The 19,092-nt window shown below is 41.3% G+C and overlaps 2 protein-coding genes across 5 annotated transcripts in view; one reads left to right on the top strand and one right to left on the bottom strand.

The window, feature by feature from the left end:
* The window catches only part of hnf1a (HNF1 homeobox a), a 239,282-nt gene that overhangs the window by 175,622 nt on the left and 44,568 nt on the right, over positions 1 to 19,092 (bottom strand). For all 4 annotated transcript variants that reach the window (XM_059988327.1, XM_059988328.1, XM_059988329.1 and 1 more), the window contains exon 3: positions 9,630 to 9,885. In XM_059988327.1, coding sequence (XP_059844310.1) covers positions 9,630 to 9,885 — 256 coding nt within the window. The remainder of the gene's footprint in view (positions 1 to 9,629; positions 9,886 to 19,092) is intronic.
* Positions 2,896 to 4,114, top strand: LOC132403555 (general transcription factor II-I repeat domain-containing protein 2-like). The gene is made up of 2 exons (XM_059986944.1): positions 2,896 to 3,651; positions 3,737 to 4,114. The coding sequence occupies exon 1, from the start codon at positions 3,045 to 3,047 to the stop codon at positions 3,645 to 3,647; it is 603 nt and encodes a 200-aa protein (XP_059842927.1). The 5' UTR covers positions 2,896 to 3,044; the 3' UTR covers positions 3,648 to 3,651; positions 3,737 to 4,114.

Here is a 19,092-nt window from a genome sequence, read left to right on the forward strand (position 1 = left end):
ATTATAGGATGTTTTGGAACTTCTGATAGTGGAGGTAGACTATTGTTTCCAACTTCCTTACACACAAACAACTGGTGCCAAGGCTGGCACTGTTGGATTGCGCGGAGGGTAGGCTGGTAGGTAACCGTTGTGGGAGAGGAATGGAAAAGAACGGATGCAGCCCAGTCCATCACAGGCAAAGCTCTCCCCCTACCCCCACCATTGAACACATTTACATGGAGTGCTGCCACAAGAAAGTAGCATTGATTATCAAGGACTCTCACTATCTAGGCCATGCCCTCTTGCCACTATTACCATCGGGCAGGAGCTAAAGAAGCTTTGGTTGATGCACCACTGCATTCAGGAATAGTTATTACCCAACAACTGTCAGGCTCCTGAACTATTGCCAATAACTTCAATCATCACTATTCTACAACCTGCAGACTCACTTTAGAACATAGTGCATAGAACATAGAAATCTACAGCACATTACAGGCCCTTCGGCCCACAATGTTGTGCCAACCATGTAACCTACTCTTTAAGGACTCTTGAAAACTCATATTCTCTGTGTTATTTTTCATATCCACAGTTTGTCTTGTTTTGCACATTAGTCATCAGTCTTCGTTTATGCATAGATATTCGTAAATTCTATTGTATTTCTTTTTTCCCTGTAAATGCCTTCAAGAAAGTGAGACTCGAGGTAGTATATACATGTACTTTGATAATAAATTTACTTTCAACTTTTGAAAGGGTGGAAAGAAGGCACCCTCACATTTTTGGTTCGGCTTCATATCAGCTGTGACCTATAATCAACCTCATCAGGATTAGTTTTCAACCAGGAACAGATTAATGCGAAATTGAGAGAGAACAAGTACAATTTGTGGAGCAGACACAATGGGACAAATACTTAATTCTGTTCCAATGTCATATAGTCTCATAGAGCTATGTCTTGTTTACATTTTCTACAGAAAAAGTAAATGCAAATTTATCTCTAAAACAATAGTGGACTTAATTCATAGGTTATGAAGTTTCAATTTGCTTTTGCATTTCACAGTTCCTAGTGAAGCTACTGACTAGCATTATAATGTAGTCCTACAAGTGACAGCCACTGTCCAACATCACTTATAAATGAGTGCACATTCTATAAAAACCTAGTTAATAATTGGTAGCAGCCATTTCCTCCAATTGAACTTTACTATCTCCTCATCCTGAAGTTGCATACTGTATCTAGTAAAAGTTTGAGAGATAATGAGATTTATCTCTGTAATCAGTTGGGAAGGGCATCCTATTTAGTCATTTAAAAGTGTGAGAGAGATTTCTTTACTTGAACCCTGTGAGAGAACAAAGGAGTTGAGATGAATGGAGAGGACTCCTTGAAGAGGAAGCTTGATGAAGAAGATGGGAATGGAAGAACATGGTGGTAGGATGACAGAAATAAAACAGGACCAAGTTCACGTAGAGTTCATACATCAGTTTAGAAATATCGGCCCAAATTGGCTACTCCTAGCTTGTAAAATTTCTATTTGTATGGAATCCACAAGGAATGCTCAAAATTCAGGAATGATGTCTGGAAACCATTCCCTACACAGGGGGAGTGGAAACCTGGCACTTTACTGGCTAAAATGCAATGGAAGCTGAGATACGTTGATCATTTCAGATCTGAGACTGCCAAGGTCATTTATCAACATGAATAGAAATTAGAAACATGATCCAATTCAATGCAGAGTCAGCTGAAGGGCGGAAAGGCCTTCTCCCATTACAGTGCTCCCGATTAACTTGCATTTCTCTGCCCCAGGTGACAGATGCTGAGCTAATTTCAGTCTTCAGTTGGCAACTCAGTTCAGCTCATTCAAAGTGGCACAGATCAAAGCAGGTTGTATTGCTGAAGCTTATCTATAATCCTCTTCCATTCCTAAAGGTAAAATTGAATTAAATAGATGCAAATATATCTAATTTCATTCCCTCAACCAATTTCCTTTCCCATGCTGGAAGCAGCTATTTAAAGAACAAAAATTTTATGACTCGATTAACACCGACTCAGAAAAAAATCTGGTTGATATCCACTCTCTTTCAAGCTGCAGAAAGTTGCAAACTCAATCAGCTCCATCATAGGCACTAGCCTCCCCAGCATCCAGGACATCTTCAAGGAGCGATGCCTCAAAAAGGCAGTGTACATCATTAAGGACCCCTATCACCCAGGCCATCCTCTCCTCTCTTGCTACTATCAAGGAGGAGGTACAGTCACCTGAAGGCACACACTCAACAATTCAGGAACATCCTCTTCACCTCTGCCATCACTACCTCACTACTTTTTTGCACTACTTATTTAATTGAACTTTTATACAGTGTATATATATATATATATATATGTTTACTGTAATTCAGTTTTTATTATTATGTATGTATTGCAATGTACCACTGCCGCATCACAGATTTCACAACATATGCTGGCGACATTAAACCTGGCTCTGATTCTAATTCTAAAGCTTCACAGCGTTTTTGCTCTCTCCTTACATCCAGCACAGACATCTATCTTAGAAAATTACCTAGACCGGGGGTCGGCAACCTGCGGCTCCCGAGCCATTTGTGGCTCTTTCACCTCTGTGCTGCGGCTCCCTGTGGCTTTGGGAAATAATTGGTCAGTATTTAATTAAAATGTATTTTATGTTAGTTTGTTAGCTTTTGAAATGTAATTATGGTGATCTTGTACAACCTAAGTGTAGCGACACATTTCCTGCCACATCCGAAACGGCTCACAATTAGCCAGCATTCCGGCTAAGGGAGATAGCCTACGGGGGTTTGTGAGTACGCGTCTTTTGCAGCATCTGCGTCCATGGGGGCTGGGTTGAGGGAAGCTGAAAAGCAAGGCTGTTTAGTTCGAATAAAGCTATCTTTGACTGCAGTTTACTGACACCGCTACAACGTGTTTTTATCGCTGGCTGTCCAGACGGAAGGTGCTGAAACGCTTTGTCGCGTGTCTGGAAGAAGTGAAAACTTTCCTGGGCAGCAAAGGGCTCACCTTTCCTGAGCTGGAACAGCCAGAGTGGCTGGAAAAGCTACACTTCATGGTAGACATGACAGCGCACCTGAACACGCTGAACACAGCTCTTCAGGGGAAAGGACGTACAGCCCTGCACATGTTGGAGGATGTTTTGGCATTCGAGCGCAAGTTGACAGTGCTTGCCAGAGATTTACAGAAAGGCACTTTGTCTCACTTCCCCAATTTGAGAGAGTTCAAACAAGGTCACGACATGATAATTTCGGAGTATTTACATTCTGCAATCATCGCAATGCAAACATCGTTTGGGAAACGCTTCTGTGAGTTCAGAGAGGAAAAAAACACATTATCCTTCCCGGTCACTCCCTTAAGCATCGATCCTTCCCTACTGAATACGACTGCATTGGCAGGTGTGAGTCAACCTGATCTTGAGATGGAACTGGCCGACATAGCCGACAAAGACATATGGGTGTCCAAGTTTAGACGCTTGACAGCAGACCTTGAAGATGTTGCCCGTCAGAAGGCCGTTCTTGCTCAGAAACACAAATGGAGTGATATTGAAAACCTCACAGATGACAGCTTGCGATCCTGTGTAAAGATGAAGGTGACATCATACAGCCCTGATGTGCAGACGCTGTGCGCTGAGGTCCAGGAGCAGAAATCCCATTAACCAAGTATGATAAATATTTTAATTGCCTATTATTTTACTCATATTCATATTTTTTCATTGTTCAGTGAAATAGTCCTTTCATTTTTCAGGATGACAGCTGGCTGACGTTATTTTTGGTTTGCTGCTGGCGGAAAATTTAAGTTCGGCGTTTTTCATAAATACAAGAAGGACTCAAATAGACATTGAATATTTTACTTAAAAGTAACTTTCAACCCAACGTCTTTTTTTCGGAGTTCAAAATGTTTTTGTTGCATGCAGAAATGTAATTTCGTTTTCTCTGCAGGAGTTCATCAATTTCATAAATGCAACACATTATAGTTTGTTTATACATAGCATAAAGGCAAAAAAAACGTTGTATGCAGTGTTATTTCATTTTAAATGTCAAACGGGTTTTGCGGCTCCCAGTGTTTTCTTTTCTGTGGGAAACGGGTCCAAGTGGCTCTTTCAGTGGTAAAGGTTGCTGACCCCTGACCTAGACAATATCACTGGGTTTAGTAAGATCACACTCCACTGACAGCCTTGTTTACTTCTCCACAGTGATACGTTGCTCCATGTGTTACTAACAGCATTGCTGCCAAGGAACACCGACTGAGGCTTAAATATTTTTAAAAAATTGAATCTCAACAAAATTTCAGTGTAAAGATGTGAATTGATAGCACATTCCTGTCTTTTTTTTTTACTCAGGATTTGCGACTGAGGCAATACTGGGGTGAGTTTGTACCTTTTTTGATGTAACTTTAATGGCAGAGCAGTTCTATGCAAAATAAGTCTAAATCGTTTGCTATCTTGATGTTCATTCACCCCACACATTCCACACAGGGGAAGAAGTAAAAAGCTACGCTGGGCAAAGGTGGCACCATCAGGGCAAGATATGAAAGGAAGTCACTGATAAGTAGCTGACGATGGTAAAGGTCAGGGCTCGCTTCCTTCAACATTTGCCTCTCGTAGCCTCAGTCGCCATCTCTAAAGCAAGGCATACACAAACTAGTGTGGAGTTTCCCCTAGTTTCCATTGTATGTTGTTTCCTCAGTTCACATTTGATTACAAGCTGTCTTGATTCAAGATTCAAGTTTATCTGTCACATGTATGTTGAAACATACAGTGAATTGCCTTAAAAAGATTGTGTGCTGGGGGCAGCCAGCAAGCCAGCTGCTCTTACTTCCATGTGGTCCTGGAACGGAGATGACCATTGGTGAGCTGGTTATAGAGGAACTGTTTCTGCCAGCAATGTTGATCATACTTTCCATCACTTTGCTAATGATTGAGAGCAGATTGGTTTGGATTTGTCCTGCTTATTGTGAACAAGCATACAGAAAAACTTTCCCAAAACACTATGCAGACACCAGCATTGTAAATGTGGTAGAACAGGTTGGCCAGCAGTATAGATAGTTTTCACTACTATAGCCAAAACATCTGCCTGCTACCATTGGGAAGAAAGTACAATTCAAAGTAAATTTATTATCAAAGTACATATATGTCACCATATACAACTCTGTGATTCATTTTCTTGCAGGGATACTCAATAAATCCATAAAATAATAACCATAACTGAATCAATGAAAGACCACCCAACCTGGGTGTACAACCGGAGTACAGAGACAACAAAAACAGAATGCAAAAAGAAAGAAATAATAATAATAATAATAATAAAAAGTAAGCGATAAATATTGACAACATGAGATGAAGAGTCCTTGACAGTGGGAACAGTGTTTGTGGGAACATTTCAATGATGGGGCAAGTGAAGTTCAGTGAAGTTTTCCCCTTTGGTTCAAGAGTTTGATGGTTGAGGGTTAGTAACTATTCCTGTGCCTGGTTGTATGAGTCTTGAGGCTCTGTACCTTCTTCCTGATGGCAGCAACAAGAAAAGAGCATGTCCTAGATGGTGGGGGCCTGGATGCAACGCTCCTGTGACAGTGCCCCCGTGCAGTGTGCTCAATGGAGGAGAGGGCTTTACCCGTGATGGACTGGGCCGTATCTACGACTTTTTATAAGATTTTCTGTTCAAGGGCATTGGTGTTTCCATACCTGGCCATGATGCAGCCACTCAATATACTCTCCACTACACATCAATTGAAGTTCATCAAAGTTAGATGCCACACTAAATCTCCACAAACTCCTAAGGAAGTAGAGGTGCTGCCATGCTTTCTTCATAATTGCACTTAAATGCTGGGCACAGGTCAGGTCCTCCAAAACAATTACAGCTAGATATTTAAAGTTGTTAACCCTCTCCACCTCCGATCCTCTGATGAGGACTGGCTCACAGACCTCTGGTTTCCTTCTCCTGAAGTCAATAATCAGCTCCTTGGTCTTGCTGACATTGAGTGGGATGTTGTTATGACACCATTCAGCCAGATCTTCAATCTCCCTCCTATATGCCGATTCATCACCACCTTTGATTTGGCCTAAGACAGCAAACTTGAGTAAGGTATTGGAGCTGTGCTTAGCCACACCATCGTAAGTGTAAAGCCAGTAGAGCAGCGGACTAAGCTCACAGCTTTAGAATCCTTGGTCCCACATCACCAGGTTCACCCTTCAATCATCAGGCTCTTGAACCAGCATGGATAACTTCACTCACTTAACACTGAACTGATTCCACAAGCTACGGACTCATTTTCAAGGACTCTGCAACTCATGTTCTCAGCATTATTTATTTACTTTTTTCTTATTATTGTTATTACTTGCTTATTTTTGTATTTGGACAGTTTGACTTCTTTTGCACATTCATCGTTTGTCAGTACTTTTACGTAGTTTTTCACTGATGCTATTGTATTTTGTTGCTCCGCTGTGAATGCCTGCAAGAAAATGAATCTCAGGGTAGTATATGATAACATAATCATACTTTGAAAATAAATTTACTTTGAATATTGAACATCAGGATGTATAGACTTGTTTAAGTCCAGTGAACTCAAGCCTTTCTTAACAACACAGGGAAAGAATAATCCTGCCAAAAAATAATTTGCTGTACGAATTTTAGGAAAAAATAGAGATTTGTTATCCACTTGATACTTGGGCCTGTTGATGGTTAAAACACTTCAACTTTATTTTTAGTGTTGACGTGATGGGTTGATGTCAATATTGAAGGCAGAAATCTTCGTTGAGCCTTCTCTCCCTTTAACTTGTCCAACACAGTTTGCAAATGGGAATGGAAACACTGCAAAGTTTCGAGCTAATCCATTGGCGATGGTATCAGTAAGCTCTTTGGGTTCTTTGTTTCCCTTGCGAAGAGGATGCTTCCATGAGTAGGGGACTCTAGGATCCAAGGGCACAGCCTCAAAATAAAGGGCTGCCCTTTTAAAATCGAGATGAGGAGTAATGTCTTCAGACAGAGGATGGTTAATCAGTGGAATTTGTTAGCACAGAAGACTAAGGAGATTAAGTCATTGTGTGTACTTAAGGCAGAGATAGGCCCTTGATTTGAGAACCTATTAGGAGAATGGAGTTGAGAAAAATGTCAGCCATGATTGAGTGGGGTGGGTGACATGCTGCCTGTTTCTGCTACTTTATCTTATGATTGCATAATTTTATGCTCAGTTTTCTATTTCATCCCGGTGTTGCTCCTGCATACCCCTTCGACATATTGCAGTGGCCATTTCCATGATAGTTATTGTGGAAGAATGCCTTAATAGCAAGTGGACTGGTAAATGAGTTATCTTGATAATCTTCAACACTGACGACAAACATTGGCAAAGATACGACCCTATGTTTTCCACTTAGCACTCAATGTTTTCCCTTGACTGTAGATTCAGTGGTTATCCTTCTGCAATTACTGCAGACTCAGTCCTTCAGAATTCAGCCATTCACTATACCAACAAGCCATATTGGTGAAGTCCATTTACATTCCATTCTAGGGTACATGTGGTGCTATTTTCACTGTATCATCCAAATGGTGTTTAAGCTAAAGACCAAGGTAAGACATTGAGTGTCAAGTGGATGTCATAAGATTATTACCAATGTTTGACTTGATGCCTTGACTGTAGTCAAGGTTGAAGTCACCCCCTTACTCAACCACGACATTAAGTGGGTCCATTCTGCTGGTGAGATAGGGCCTACTAAGGAATGGAAAAGGTGAATCTAAGACATTGGTTGAACAGTATGATCAGAATAAGAACCAGGTTTATTATCGCTGACAAATGATAATAACTTTTTTTTGTTATGTGGCAACAGTAAAGTGCAATACAACAAAAAAAAATTACTATGTGACAATAAGAATGGAGGGGAAGAAGCTGCACCTAAAACACTGAATGAGCATGCTCAGGCTCCGGTAGAGAGTATGTCCTGGATTGGGCAACTGTGACTGTGTCAAGCTCTAACTTGACTAGATAATTGTAAGTGACTTGTCTATTAGATTAACTCTGGTAGAGGATAGATAGGGAATCCACAATACCAGGTCATCATTAAAGTATAAATTGATTCAAACAAACCTCCAAGGAAACCTATCAGCTGACAGCGAAAATTAAGAAAATGTTGAATGTAATATGTAGATAGCCGTAAATATAATCAATTGAGGGATATAAAAAGTAGGATGATACCATATTGGAAAGCAAGGATATCAAAGAGTATACAGACAGGAAGGGGAATCAAAATTAAATAGGGAGTTGGTGTGTATAAAAACTACTGATGAGCTTAGCTGCTCTGAAAAGCCTCAGTCTCTAGAAGAAGGGTCTCCACTTGGAAAACAAACCATCCACTCCCCTCCATTGATGCTGCCTGGCCCTCTGAGATCCTCCGGTGTTTTGCATTTTTCTGAATCTCCCTAATCCTTTAAAGGAGAAGCCTGTCCTCATGTTTCTTTGAACACACACTTTCATCAACTACTCCTTAGGTAAGCAGCATTACTTGTGAAGTCACCTTTTTATCTCTGGAGTTATCTCTCAGTAATGGGAGTTACCTTCTCGCAGGCATTGCCCTGCCCTTCCGAGACTTCAAGTGAATGATGAGAAGGGTGCTCTACCAGGCACTCCCTGACATTCTGAGACTTCCTTCCATCATAAAGTCAACCACTGGGAGAGGGATTGCACAAAGTTAGATTCCTCCTGAGTATGCTTCTGAGACCTGGATAAACTCAGAGCACTGATGAGACACCACCTCAGCAAAATCCTCCAAATCCACTGCAGGAGAAAGCAAATAAAACCCATCATCCAAGTTTTGCTATAATTACACTCAGCCAGCTCCATTTGGGCAGCCACATTGATCATATCTCTGATACCAGAGTCTCAAAATGCCTACTCTAATTTGGGTTCTGCTGAGGGAAGATTGCCAAGTGGAAGGTGGAAAAAAAAATTCAAGGATATTCTCAAAGCCAGCTTGAAGAAATGCATCATCCTTGGGCCATGTCTGCTCAATGCGGAGAACGAGCAGTTGGAATGGAACAGAGAACTTCAAGCCCTTGTGTGCTGAGAGCACATAGAAGCCCAGCATAAAGGACAGAAAATAGCACCCTCCAACCAGTTACTACCACCTTCATAGAAGAGATTGCGGTTCTTTGATTGGACCCATTAGCCTCCTCAGAACACATGGAACCATGGTGAGTACAAGTCATCCTCAATGCTGATGGATGACCTCTCAAGAAAGAGATCAAAGAATATCAAAGGTTTATTCAATGCCCTGCTCAAATTACGCCCACGCAAACAATTCCCAGTAGACTTTCTCCTTCATAGCTTGATGGCTTGGAAATGTTATAGCCAAATATAGTAACTCATATAATCAATAAGATCAGACCAAGGTGTAAACCTGGTGTCTTTCCGATCTGCAGTGTTCAGTAATGTATTGGACTCTTGATGAATTGCTCCCTGTTCAACCTACCAGAAAACAAACCCTCTGTAAGATTCAGACTCCAAAATACTTGGAGATGGTACTAAAGATCTACAAACCCCCAATCCAGATCTTGTCTGGAACCAATTATATTCTTCATTATGGAATTATTTGGCCCCAGGGCATTAGCTGGTTATTCCACAAAGGCTTTCACCCTGCTGGTTAGCTGACCTGTTGCACTCTTCAACCAAGGCCTCTCGTTCCTCTTTACTTGGATTCTTCTGCCTCTCATAGGCCTGAAACAATATTTGCTGTGAAGCAGGGCCCCACTTGAACCTGTTCCTTCTCATCTTCTTATTGGTTGGCTCTTCAGCTGGTTCTTCCCCCGGTGTTCCCTGGGCTGAGTTGTTGAAGTCTGCAAAGAGAAACAGCTGCTGTCTGTTTCCTGCCACATTTGGTCCTGTCTTCTGTGTAGATTGGCTGAACTCTATAATGAGAAAGGGCAGATAAACTTGGCTAGTCATAAGTTGTATGAATCAAAAGATTAAAAAAAAGCTGTAAACATCATATCTTCTACATTCCAGAGTTTTAACGGCAGATTAAAAATCAATGATAAACCCATTCATCAAGCATTTAAGAGAAAATAAACAAGCACGATCACTATTTCGCTCCATTTTCCATTTACTTTTCTCACACTGGATGATTAATAATAGAAACACAATTTATCACCCACCTTTTTTCTCCAACAGCACTAATTAGGGCCAACCTTCTAACAAGAACATTCAATATCTGGAATGTTCAGGACAGCAATCATGGACTTGGACCCTGTACCATTAGAAAATAATCCCACACAATGCCACACAGCTGTGATTTGAAATCAGCAAAAAAACTTTGAAAGCCACTGCAAAGTATTTTATGCAAGAGCAATGTACCTATGGAAGAGATTTTGAAAGTGTGATTGGCCGATGCAATTATCATAAAATTGTATCAAAAAAAATAATCAACCCACACTGTGTCAAAGGAAAAGAAAATTAGGTCAGAAGTAATGTGGGATGTCAGCTCTCCATTGATGTCTTGTACTCAAGATGATGGCTAATCTACCGTCATTACAGTTCAAAAACCGGCATTACAATTGTCTGCTCAGTGAGTTTATAAACTGTGAAGTACTGAGCCTATTGTATGCTCATCGTATCATGCAGGCATCACTGCCAACTTGCACAAAAGCGCTTTACATTTTTTTTGACTGTCAGGATTTATTGCTCTTTTTTTAAGTTAATGGCTGCCTTTGAAATTTAATTCTGTATCATGTGTTGAAGATCTCCCAGACTTCAGGTCAGTTTGTGAAAGTTACAAGAATGACTTTTTTCATAGAGGGAACAGCCATAAATTACCAGATTTACAGCAGAGATTGAATTGCACCACACAATTCAATCTGAATATGGTTGTTTGCTATAAATGCAGAGGAGCTCACCGTGATTTACATGTTCTTTTATTGTTTCATTTACTTAGAAACACATCATGGAAACAGGCCATACCAGCCCAATGAGCCTGCGCCACTCAATTACACACATCTGATCCATTAATCTATTAACCCATACCTCTTCGGAGTCTAAAAGGAACCCAGAGAAAACCCACACGGTCATGGAGAGAACATACAAACTCCTTACAGACAACAGAGGGAATCAAACCCTGATCACTGGCGCTGTTACAGCTAACCGTTAAGCAAACCATGCCATTTGTTGGAGCATATCTGACAGAGCAGTGATTTACACTACTTGCATGTCCAAGGACTCTGAAGGTCTGCTATTGGGTTGGTTCAGGTTTTTTAGATAAATTCCTATCATAACGGATTCCAGTCAATTGGGCCATCGGTTACTCACATAGCCTCTTATTTGGAACTCTTAAAGAACAAAAACTCAATGAGAAAATAACCTGGATTGTTTACCTGGGACACTATGCCACTTAATTGAAGCAGGAGACTGTTACTGAACAGTTTCTAACTAGTGTCAGATGCGTGCGCTTGTGTGGCCATTGCCACTACACCGTGCTAGAACAGTTTTTAATTAATGTCAGTTGTTTGAGTTTATGTTCAAAAAGCAGTGATTTTTGTCAATGACAGTTGATGAGAAATGAACTGTTTTGCTCACTGTGGTTTCAAGCACTTAGGCTTGGATACAGCCGGGAGAACTACAAAGAACTTGAAGGTATCAACAATCACCTTGAATGTTACAATGAAAATGAAGATTTGAAGGATGCAATCATCAAAAGCATTTTATGAAGGCAGTCCATTATCTACAGTAGGTGTCTGCGCTGATTTTGTTCACTTACAGTTAGTCAAAGGAACAGGGCAGCATACACTGGATGAATTCCTTCATTGAGAGAGAATTATTAGAAACTGATACACAGTTTTATAGTAGTGTAGTAGTATTAGTTATGTTCTAATTTGTTTTGTACTTCAGTTAAACACATAATTTCATTACTCAGTTTGTCTTTTTTATAACTTTTTAACTATTTCCATGAAACAGCTAATTGGGCCAAAATGTACTGAATTAACTTCAAATAGGTGATGGTGGCGAAGCATTGGAGGTGGGGTGATCCTCCTTCCATCAGGACAGAATTCTCACCATGAACTTGTTATACATAATCAAGTGAGATTGTTCCCAGAGAAATTAATAACAGAACACTGAAATAAAAGCAGGGAAAGCCCACCCAGCTCTTCGAAGTTAAGATGATTCTTCTGGGTAGCAATGATGCTCCGGGGACCTGAAAGTGCTTGTTCTCAAGTCTCTGAAGTCTAATATTAGATGTAGCAAGTGATTAGAAGGGAACATGATATGTTAACTTTTATCAGGAAAGAATTTGAACCCAGGAAAAAGGAAGACTTACTGCCACTGCATCACCCTTCCTGGTGCGTTGAGTAACAGTTTTGGTCTCCGTACCTACAAAAGGACATACATGACCTAGAAGAAATGGATTCACTCCAGAAATGGTAGGTTAGGCATATGAGGAGAAAATGGGTCAACTGGAATAATATTTTCTCCTTAACTGCAGCTTACCTGCCATATTAGGTTATCTGGTCTCACCCTTTCAGAGATTCTACCCATTCTCCTCTCACACCTTTGCCACGACCTAAAATTGACTTGTCATTTTTTCTCTTTTCCCCAGTTCTGGTTAGATTAGATTAGATTCAACTTTATTGTCATTGTGCTGAGTACAGATACAAAGCCAAATTAAATCCAGTTAGCATCTAACCAGAAATGCAAAGAATAGTGCTATTTACAAAATAACTGAATATAAAAGTACTGAGACAGTACAATATGGGTGCAATACTGCTTAGCGCTGTGATGTGAGGTTCAGCAGGGTCACAGCCTCAGGGAAGGCGCTCTTCCTGTGCCTGCTGGTGCCGGAGCGGAGGCTCATGTAGCACCTACCGGATGGGAAGACAGTATAAAGTCCATGGTTAGGGTGAGATGCATCCTTGATAATGTTTCTCACCCTGCCCAGGTAGCGTTTATGGTAGATGTTCTCAATGGTGGGCAATTGGGTGCTGATAATCCGCTGTGCAGTTTTCATCACACGCTGGAGAGCTTTGCGGTCCGAAATGGGACAATTGCCATACCACACTGAGATGCAGTTGGTGAGTATGCTCTCAATGGTACAGCGGTAAAAGTCCGTCAGTATCCTGGGACAGAGGTGAGCTTTCTTGATGCTCCTCAGGAAATAAAGGCTCTGGATGAAGGGTTCCAGAGCTGAAACGTTAAACATCAACTGTTTCTCTTCCCACAAACTTGCTGATTGTTTTCCATTTAAAGATAGAAAATACAAGCACATTATTTTAAAAGAGTAAGAAAGAGAAAGCCAGGATTATTGACCTGTAGCCTAATATCCATGGTAGAGAAACTACTGGAAATTAGTAACAGGATGGCAAAGAGTCAATATGGATTTAAGAAAGGGACCTTTCTTTAACAAGCCAGTTAGAATTTTTTGAAGTGTAACTAGCCATAATAGATAAGGGCAATGCAACTGATACCACATACAAGAGACTAACAAGTCCTGCTGAAGGGTCTTGGCCCTCAATGGCGACAGTACTCTTTTCCATAGGCGCTGCTCGGCCTGCTGAGTTCCTCCAGCATTTTGTGTGTGGCGATATGGTATATCTGAACAACTTTAATCAGATATCCCTGGAAAGATTATTAAACACAATTGTGGTGTACAGAGTACTGGCGTGGATTGACAATTGGCATTGGCAGAAGACAGAAAGTAAAAACAAAAAGATCATTTTCAGATTGGGAGCCTTTGCCATGTGGGTTCAGCAAGGTTCAGTGCTGGGACCTCGGCAATCAAGTATAATACAATATATTTTTGTTTACTGATGTTACAGAGCTGGATAGCACAGAGGAGTTATAGACTGGACAAGGACTTGCCAGATAGAAAATAATGTGGAAATGATTCACTTTGGTAGGAAAATTGGACAGGCAAACCATTTTTAAATGAGGAAAGGATAATCAGTGTTGGTGTTAAGAGAACCAGGATATCTTTGTACATGGATCACTGAATGTTAATATGCAGGTTTAACAAGCAATGAAGAAGGCAAGCAATATGCCTTCAATGCAGTAGATTTCAATAGCACCTCTGTCCCGATTATATAGGGCCCTGGTGAAACAGCACATGTATTGGTCTGGTACTCCTATCAAAGGAAACATATACCTGCTATAAGAAGAAGGCAGCAAGGTTAACGGCTAGGAATTCTGCGGTGTGTAACTCACCTCCTGACTCCCCAAAGCCTGTCCACCATCTACAAGGCTCAGGTCAGGAGTGTAATGGAATACTCACCACTCGCCTGGATGAGTGCAGCTCCATCAATACTCAATAAGCTTGACAGCATCCAGTACAAGGCAGCTCACCTGATTGGTACCCCTTCCACAAGCATCCAATCCCCCCACCATTGATGAACAGTTACAGCAGTGTGTACTATCTACAAGATGCACTGCAAGGCAGCACCTTCCAGACCCATAACCATTATCACCTAGAAGAACGAAAACAGCAGATACCTGGGAATGCCACCACTTGGAAATCTCCCTCCAAGTCACTCACCATCCTGACTTGGGAACATATCGCCATTGCTTCATTGTCACTGGATCAAAGCCATGGAATTCCCTCCCTAACAGCACTGTGGGTGTACCTTCACCTCAGGGACGGCAGCATTTCAAGAAGGCAGCTCATCACCCCCTTCTCAAGGGCAACTAGGGATGGGCAATAAATGTCGGCTTAGCTGGCACCACCCACATCCCATAAATAAATAAATAAATAAATAAATAAATAAATAAATAGATAAATAAATAAATAGATAGATAGATAAATAAATAAATAGATAGATAGATAGATAAATAAATAAATAAATAGATGGATGGATAGATAGATAGATAGATAGATAGATAGATAGATAGATAGATAGATAGATAGATAGATAGATAGATAGATAGATAGATAGATAGATAGATAGATAGATAAATAAATAAATAGATAGATAAATAAATAAATAAAGGGACGTTTCCTGTGGTTGCGTGTTTATCATTTGAGGAAAGATTGAGCTGATAAGTCCTATAGTCTCTTGAACTTAGATGAATTCGAAGAGATTTGAGTTTACACATTCAAAGTTCTTACAGCGTTTGGCATAGTAAATGATGACGCTTTCCCTGGAAGGGGCATCTAGAACGAAGATTCTTAGACTCAAAATAAGGAGTAGGCCGTTCAGGATAATGAAGAAATTTCTTCACCCAGAAGATGATGAACATTTAGACTGCTCTTCTCAAAAAGCTGTGGAAGCTCAGTTGCTGAGTATATTCAGGTTAGAACTCATTACATTTTTAGATGTTAGAGGAGTCAAGAGACAGGGTTAGTGGAGGAAACAAGTGCAGAAGCAAAAGAGCTTATTGAAGACTGAGCAGGGGCCGGGGTTCAAATAGCCTCCTCAAATGTTCTTAAATTCTGCCAGTCACAAAATTCAACCCAGCACTTCCTGTCACAAGGGATGCCAACCATCCTGATATAGTATCTAGACTAGTGTACACAGGACAAAGTTATGCCATGACCATTCTGCAGAAATGCTGGAGAAACTGGCCAATGTTGTCCCATTTCACAACACTCCTGGGGCAGCAAGGTCTTCACTTTCAGAGTGAACCAATGAAGGTTACAATATAAGTAGAATTCTTACCTGATTCTTTGGAAACCCCTTCACTGCACTAACCCTATTACCGCACTTCTACCCCACCCCACATTGCACAGCCATTCCCAAATCTAACTCCTCATCATCAAATACTACAGTTCCCCACCCATCACCAGCCCATCAATGATTACTCCCTCATGCTCCTTCTCCCTCCACCTCCCAAACTTGTGCCATTGAAATCCTCGATCACTCCATCCCCACACTCACTAGTAGTGCCCGCCCACTTGTAGTTCCTACCACTGACTTAACCAAGTTACGAGAGTAGTACAGGTTTCGGACAAATTATGGCCTGGAAACTTTAGCGTGGTGGTTAGTGCAACGTCTTACAGCAATCAGGGCAGGGCTGAAAGGTCAGGACTCAATTCTCACTTCTGTCAGTCACGAGTTTGTATGTTCTCCTCGAGGCCCTGTGGGTTTCCTCTGGGTGCTCCATTTTCCTCCCACATTCGAGTGTGGGTCAGGTTTAGTGAGTTGTGGGCATGTTATGTTGACACCAGAAGCATGGCAGCTCTTGCAGGCTACCCGGCTCAATCTTCATTGATTTGATTTGATGAAAACAGCACATTTCACTGTATGTGTTGATGTACATGTGACAAATAAAGCTGACCTTTAAATTGCCTCTGTGTCACGTTTGGTGTTAAAGCTGCCAGGTGGGTCTCTGCAACGCTGTCACAGGAAGCATGAGAACTCAGCTATTTGGTTTGCAGTATTGTCCCTGTGACTCTGTTTCTGCTCACCATTACTAAGTTGCAAGTTCTCTCAGCTACCACCATTCAGCCCAGCATGTGCAATCCCTGCAGCCAACTCGAGAAAGCCCACGTTACCACAAAGCAACTCTCCTCCACCTACTGAATAAACGGATCTGGCAATGATGGTAGGAGGAGGGACAGGAGAGAGTGTTCAAAGGGGCCAGAGAAACTTTGTAAGACTCACGAAGGAAAGTGACCGTAGAAGGCATGTTCTTTTGTGTGTAAGGGAGCAACCACACTCTCCAGGACTACAAAAGGGATCAGGTAAAATATCGCTAAACTAGGATGCGTTGTTCTCTCTGCAATTTCATGTGTGTTCCACCTGTAATCCTGACTGGATAGGAGAGACGTATGGTGTGCCCCCTTCTCAGCAAAACAGCAGTGTCACAGGCACTCAGTCAGCCAGCAGAGTATGTGAGTAGTTTGCACACCAACTTGTAAACATATTGGATAACCAGGTTATTTCCCAAGGTACACGTGAACATTTTACAGTGTCATGGCAGCAAGTTGCCAGGGAGACCACTGGAAAAACATAAGCATGAACTAAGAACGTCTACATTTTGGAGTAAAACTTCAACAAATCTTGTCCCTGCTCTGGCTTTTCTTATGGGCCAAAGGGAAAGCAGGCAGGGTGCCTCTCCTTGAGTATGGAGCATGGGCGAGGCACTGTGAAATGCGGGAAAGATCAGCAGCAGCCTGAAGTCTGAGAGTCTGCTGTTGCTGACCTCCTTTAGGATAGAAATGGAGCAGGAATGGAATATTTGCAGCTACAAACCTCAGAGAGGACTTATAAAATGCATAGTGTCTAGGGAAATAAGATTAATTATAGTTGCTTGTTCTGTGGGTAAACAAGAATTCAAGCCAGTGACGCTGATTACCTTTATGCTAATTAATTTTAGGCAATACACTATTTTGAACATAACTTGAGGGAACTTCACGGCAGGGAAAGCAAGTCAGGAAAAACAAAAATCCCACCAGAGAATGAGGGATGCTTCCCAACAGGCAGCAAAACACTCAGAAATGTGCTTCCTCTGGGTTTAGCTCATTTTAACAGCAGTATGCCCCTTATCTTATATCTGACTGTATATCCAGAGCCAGCTCCTTCCCTTTACACTTACATGTCTGCCACTACAATTCATTAAATGTTCCACAGCTGTGAATGTGCATCAGGCCCGCAATAAATGAAATGAGGCACCAATATTTTCTCCACTGTTAGCACAAATTACATGGCATTTCATAGGGTCATAGTCGTACATCATAGTCCTTTAAACCAACATGTTCTTGCCAACCAAGGCGCCTATCTGATCAAATCCCATTTGCCTGCGTTTAGCTCATATCTTCCCAATCCATGCATCTTGCCAAATGTCCTTTAAGTATTTTAATTGTAGCTGCCTCTACCACTTCCACTGGCAACACATTCTGTATACTCAACACCCTCAATGTGAAAAACCTGTTTCTAAGGCCCCTTTTAAATGTTTCCCCTCTCAGTTTAAACCTATGCCTCTAGCTTTAGACCTCACTACTGTCAGAAAAAGACTGACCGTCCACCTTATCCTTGCCTCTTCTGATTTTATGAACCTTTATAAAGGCCACCTCCTCAGCCCCCTTCTCTCCAGGTTAAGCAATCCCAGTTTATCTCTTTATAACTCAAGTTTTGCAAGATCGTAGTGTATTTTATCTACACTCTCTCTAGCTGCATCACATCCTTCCCTATAGCTTGGCAACTAGAACCACACAACTCCAGATGCGGTCTCACCAACATCTTCTACAGTTCCAATGTCAACGTTGTTGCGTTTAGATTCATCACAAATGTCTTCAATCGATCTAACTGCAAGTTCAGTTTTGCTCAAGTAGTAATTTGTTCAGAAGTTGAACTCCAAACATTTTTGCTATGTGCCATGTTCTCTGACTTGTGCTTATGTGAACTGCTCTCAAACTTTCAGTTTTGCTATAGGCATTGCTTTAAGCACCACTTGGATTTTGCTGTAGATAGAACTATTTCCTGGCAGGCATAAATTTCTATTAATAGAGTCCTCTCAATATAATCAAGACTAACAAAAAAAGAGAGAAACCAGGGGAGCATTGACCTATGTTTCATTGTTGTTGGGAATCATAACCATTAATGAGAGACGCATTTGCATGGTACTGATTGTATTACGTTAGATTCAGTCTATTGTATCGCTATATCCGGATTGAGAGGTCACAAAACTAATCACCACTCCTCCAAGGAATCATTATAATCGAGGCAAATGATGAGAAATAGAGCACATATGAGGAATAACACACACAAAATGCTGGGGAAAACACAGCTGGTCAGGCAGCATCTACAGAAATGAAAACAGTTGACGTTTTGGACCGAGACTCTTCAACAGGGCTAGGAAGTACAAGATTTTAACACAATAGACTATCAGAAGCTCTATTCACATGTATTAAGGAATCATAGAAAATTGATGTCACAGAACTAGATGATTTGGGCACGCGAGCCTGTTTAATCATTGCTACTCCAACGGTTCAGTACAGCTGCCAGTTTACGGGAGCCTGTACTTCTGTTGTCAAATATACAGTGTGTGACAAGCTGACTTGCATATCTCTCCTCTCATTCCTAAACCACCCTCAACCCCAACAGTTAACTTTTGCCTGGTGTCCATTTTAAGAAGTGCACCTCATCAGCATCGGGACCACACGCTACAGTCATTCATTGAGGATCCTGGACAGTAAA

The sequence above is a fragment of the Hypanus sabinus genome, chromosome 13, assembly GCF_030144855.1.
Source record: "Hypanus sabinus isolate sHypSab1 chromosome 13, sHypSab1.hap1, whole genome shotgun sequence".
Taxonomy (NCBI): Eukaryota; Metazoa; Chordata; class Chondrichthyes; order Myliobatiformes; family Dasyatidae; genus Hypanus; species Hypanus sabinus.

What these genes read in the sequence shown, in the direction of transcription:
- LOC132403555 (XM_059986944.1), top strand. Translation starts at nt 3,045, where the DNA reads ATGGTAGACATGACAGCGCACCTGAACACGCTGAACACAGCTCTTCAG.